Genomic DNA, 5,391 nt, shown 5'->3' on the forward strand with positions numbered 1-5,391 from the left:
TAGAACTGAATCACTAATATCATTAACTAATGAATAGTGCAAACACTGAAGAAGTGTCAACAAAACATAAAATTTGAATGTGAAGAAGTGTATGAGTTTGTGCGTGTGTGTGTGTGCGTGCGTGTGTGTGTGTGTGTGTGCGTGCGTGTGTGTGTGTGTGTGTGTGCGTGTGTGTGTGTGTGTGTGTGTGTGTGTGTGTGTGTGTGTGTGTGTGTGTGTGTGTGTGTGTGTTGCAACAGGGAGGTGAAGAAGAGGATAAAAGGCAACACATGAACACTGTGAGAACACGACTCTTCATCAGGGCAAACGCAGATTTCAAGGTAAGATAACGATGTTCAATTTGTGAGAAGATTGATTGAAAAAAGAAAACTTCAAACTTTAATTTGTGAGAAAATTAAACACAAATTCAATTATAAACTGAATAGTTTTATTCGCATACTTTTCTTTTTTCACCCATCACATATTTTATTGTGATAAACTGTAAATGTAGTATACATTTAGTGAAAAAATGTATTTTATGCACCAAATGTGAACATGTTTAATCCTTTATTTTCAGATGAGGTGTTTCCTTCTACTGGCGATGTTGGTGCTGTGTGCTTCAGCTCTTGAAGGTGGTGCTTTTGTCTGTTTCACCTTAGAAGGAGATCTAAAGGAAACTTTGAAAGTGCATGAACTTTGAAGGACTATTTGTCCTTTCTTGTCATTTTAATTTCTAAAGACACTATCATATGTTTTTATTTTATGTTCCATCTTAAAATAAAGAAACTAACCATTAGCTTTCATTAAAATTGCACAATAACAAGAGAAAAACATGAAAAAACTCCTTACCAATCAACATGTCTTAATAATCATAATTATAAACGGTTAGTTCACTTAATGAATTAGATTTTAGTTGAATTTTAAATAATTAAACACTAAAACTGGTTTTAATTCTAACAACAATAAAATATAGTAGACTGCCTAGAGTGCTGGTGAAGGAAACACACTCCAGCACACATTCACACAAAAAAACCCTTTGTTTCACGATTAAAATGCACATACATGCAAAAGTTTAGGTTTTACTAAACTTGGTATTAACCATTAATCATTTCTCCAGATCTGTCAGGAAAGATGTTCACCTTCCCAGAGGAAACAAACTCCGCTCATGTGAAGTTGATCACCACGAAACAGAATTTCGGTGCTGTAACCGTCTGTCACAGGTCCGTATGAAACCAGAACCCGCTATGTCTTAATTACTTTGATGTACTGTCTAATAAACACTTTGTTTATTATCTTTTAAGATCCATTACAGACCTCAAAAGAGACCACTCCCTGTTTTCTTTGGCCACCCCCTCTGCTGCTAACGACTTCCTGGTTTACTGGGAGGAAACCACACAGGAGATTAAGGCCCATAGCAGGGATATAGGGGTAGGGCTTAGAGGTTTCGACTACGACCCAAACACCTGGCACTCCATGTGCACCACATGGGACTCTACGTCTGGAGTGGTGCAGGTGTGGTTCGATGGAGAACCTTCCGTTCGGAGATTTCTCAGCTCTGGATCAAAGATCAGTGGACAACCTTCCATTATTTTAGGACAGGTAACGTTCTCTACAACGCTCTCTCTTGTCTTTCCACAAATCAGTTTGATTTATAATGTAATCGTCTGTGTAGATGTAAGATGAATTATTGGATGACGAAACCTTTACTTGCCATCTCATCTGCAGGAACAAGATTCTCACGGCGGTGCGTTTGAGACTACACAGTCTTTTGTTGGCATGATGTCTGATGTCCACATGTGGGACTACATCCTGTCCCCCTGCGAAATCCAGAACTACATGAACAGCCAGGGCTTCACTCCAGGGAATGTGCTGAACTGGAGGGCGCTGAACTACAAAATCGGTGGCAACGTGCTCACAGAAAACAAGACATAATTTGTGTCTAAATTTCCAAAATGACGGCGTAAGTGTCGGAGAACGCGCGTCATAACTTCTATGTTTCATATCCTGTATAAAGGATAAGTTACAAATACTAACAACTTATGTTGAATCATTAGCTTCTTGTAGATGAGTTGATTTCCTAAGTCTCTTTCCCTTCAATAAACATATGAAAGCATTATTGCAAGTGTTCTGTGCATTTTATCTTTCCACGTCATAAATAAATAATTTTAATATGACTTTATTTGTGCAGTAAACATAACTGCTCCAAAGTGCAGTTAGAGGTCTAAGGAAGTTGAACTGACTTGATCAAAGTGAGATGGTTTTGGCCACAAATAGGTGTTTTGCTATTTAACCCTTGTGCTGTCTTTTGGTCAAGGGAGGGTGAAGGGAGAAAAGAAGGAAGGAAGGAAAGAAGGAAGGAAGGAAGAAAGGAGGAAATAAGGAAGGAAGTAGGAACGGGAGTAAGGAAGGGAGAAAATATGGAAGGGAGGGAAGAAGGGAGGAATGGAAGGAAGGGAGAAAGGAGAAATGAAGGAAGGAAGTAGGAAAGGGAGTAAGGAAGGGAGGAAAGAAGGGAGGAAGGGAGAAAGGAGAAAAGAAGGAAGGAAGTAGGAAGGGAAGTAAGGAAGGGAGGAAAGAAGGGAGAAATGGAAGGAAGGAAGGAAGTAGGAAAGGGAGTAAGGAAGGGAGAAAAGATGGAAGGAAGGGAGAAAGGAGAAAAGAAGGAAGGAAGTAGGAAAGGGAGTAAGGAACGGAGAAAAGATGGAAGGGAGGAAAGAAGGGAGGAATGGAAGGAAGGGAGAAAGGAGAAAAGGAAAGAAGGGAGGGAGGAAGGAATAGAGAAAAGGAAAGAAATAAGGGAGGGAAGAAGGAAGGAATGGAGAAAAAAAGGAAAGAAGGAAGGAAGGGAGAAAGGAAGGAAAGAAGGGAGGAAAAGCAAAGAAGGTAATAAAGGAACAAATGACGAAAGGGAGGTAGGAAGAAAAAGGAGTAAAGGAGGGTAAAAAAGGAGGAAAAGAGGAAAGGAAGAAGGAAGGAGAGAGCTTGGCAGGAGGAAAGAAGGATAGAAGAATTGGGTCATTTTGACCCAAAGACAGCACAAGGGTTAAAGGAAACAAAGGTGATATTTTCCAAGGTATTCATTTTCTTTGTGGATACTTTTGATCTCTTCTGGAAACGTCCATCTTTTTTCTGTCAGGATGGCATTCACCCAAATAGGCTGGGCCAACAGTCTTTAACCGACAATTTATTCTGCAACGTTTGTAATTCTCGTGCATCCTGACTGCTCTCAAACGTCTGCCCACCTCAGGTCATTTCTGGTCCTCAACTACAAATCTGTCCCTCCTCTACGGCTCATGCGAGCGCCCCTCGTAGCTAGGTGGGTGTACTACTGCTACCTCGCCAGTCCCCATTATGATGGACATCCCAGTCACAATCACCCACCTACGTTCTCATCCAAGTTCTCACCACTCATAGCCCGGAGCATCGCGGTGAGCGGGTAATTCGTCACATTACACTGAACTCCAAATCCCCCTGTGCTGATAATGACACTGTGCTCACCTCAGTCAAAATGTGTCGGATAAATGCGCGTGCGTTTACTAAATGGATGGGATTTAGAAAGATGCACTCTACTGAAACATTTTAATATCTACTGATGCAGGTGACTGCACTGTGCTAGTCTTACTTGACCTCAGCTCTGCTTTTGATAAAGTTGACCACCATATCCTGATCAAACAACTCCGTGACAGTGCTGGCATATCAGGCATAGCCTTAGATTGGACAACATCTTACCTCTCTGACAGAAACTTCTAAGTTTCAAATGGTGACCTTATATCAGACTCCTCTCCACTGTACTGTGGTGTCCCGCAAGGTTCGGTTTTATTTTCTCTGTACCTGCTACCCCTGGGACATATTATAAACAGTTGCAACATCCCCTATCATTTATATGCTGATGACCTCCGATTGCGTTTTTCTGTTAAGCCAGGTGAAGTTATAAAGCTATCCATACTTTAAGATTGTATTGGTGCAATAAGAAACTAGATGGCAGACAACTACATCCAGCTAAACGACAGCAAAACTGAGGTTCTGGTTATTGCTCCAGATAAGATCACTCCACTAGTTCTTCAAAGCATCAGCACCCTTTCCACTGCTGCTCACTCCAACCTGCGCAATTTGGGGGTAATATTTGACCAATCACTATCATTTGATTCCAACATAAAACAGTTGACCAGAACTGGCTTCTTTCACTTACGTAACATCAGCAAATTGAGATCCATAGTTTCCGCCACTGAAATTGAAATGCTCATACATGCTTTCATTTCGTCCCGAATTGACTACTGCAACGCACTTTTCACTGCACTTAGTTCTTCTGCTCTGGATCACCTACAGTTAATCCAAAATGCTGCCACAAGACTACTCACCAGGTAAAATAGACGGTCACACATCACTCCCATACTTAAATCTCTCCACTGGCTCCCGGTTTCATTTAGAATACAGTTTAAAATCCTCACCCTCACCCACAGAGCAGTGCATGGTCAGGCTCCCCCTTATATAACTAACCTACTGGAACTGTATTCACCAGCTCGCCCGCTCAGATCTAATATGCAGAACTAACTGGCTATCCCTCGCACCCGCCTTAAGACTCGTGGTGACTGAGCTTTCAAGGTTATGGCCGCTAAATTTTGGAATGCTTTGCCTGCACCTTTTAGATCTATTGAGTCTGTAAGCTCTTTTAAAAGCCAACTAAAAACCTACCTTTTTAAACAGGCTTTATTTATTTATTTATTTTTTTAAATTTATTTATTAAGATACAGTGCAAACAACGACAAAAGACGACATCAGTTTGTGTGTGTGTGTGTGTGTGTGTGTGTGTGTGTGTGTGTGTGTGTGTGTGTGTGTGTACGTGTAAATAAGATGATGAAAGTAGATACATAAATTGAGAATATTAATTTGAGAGTAAATAAGTAAACACATAAATAAATATTATATAGAGTGGTGTAGCACGATATAATATAAATATAGCATAATAATATAGTAATATCCTAATATAACATAATTTTATAAAATATTATAACATATAACCAAATGATATCACCGGACTATAATATATAACAATATAATAATACTATAGTTTAACATCCCATTAGATTTCATAATTTAATATAATAATACACTATGAAACAATATATAATGATAATGATAGGAATAATTATTAGAGCTAGAATTGGTAATTTTAAACAGGCTTTAATGTAAACTGGATTGTTTTAAGTTTTTTTTATGTTTTTTCTTTTCTATTATGTATTCTATGTATTTTATTGCTCTAAAATGTAGATGCACAATGAATGGTGGTAATTAATTGAATAAATATTGCAAGAATTACTTTATAGATAAATAGATGGTAAAAAAGAAGTTTATTTAAAAAAAAAGTTTGGCAAAATTCGGTTTAGCAAAGCGGAACAATTCTTGTGGGAATTG

At 39.0% G+C, this 5,391-nt stretch overlaps 1 protein-coding gene across 1 annotated transcript; it reads left to right on the forward strand.

The window, feature by feature from the left end:
- Positions 1-253: 253 nt before the first annotated feature.
- LOC133456567 (C-reactive protein-like) lies at positions 254-2,095 on the forward strand. Its single transcript, XM_061735062.1, has 5 exons — positions 254-320; positions 557-611; positions 1,097-1,199; positions 1,281-1,578; positions 1,705-2,095. Exons 1-5 carry the CDS (start codon positions 270-272, stop codon positions 1,909-1,911), a joined length of 714 nt encoding a protein of 237 aa, XP_061591046.1. The 5' UTR covers positions 254-269; the 3' UTR covers positions 1,912-2,095.
- The last annotated feature ends 3,296 nt before the right edge of the window (positions 2,096-5,391 follow it).

Source organism: Cololabis saira, chromosome 12 (assembly GCF_033807715.1).
Source record: "Cololabis saira isolate AMF1-May2022 chromosome 12, fColSai1.1, whole genome shotgun sequence".
Taxonomy (NCBI): Eukaryota; Metazoa; Chordata; class Actinopteri; order Beloniformes; family Belonidae; genus Cololabis; species Cololabis saira.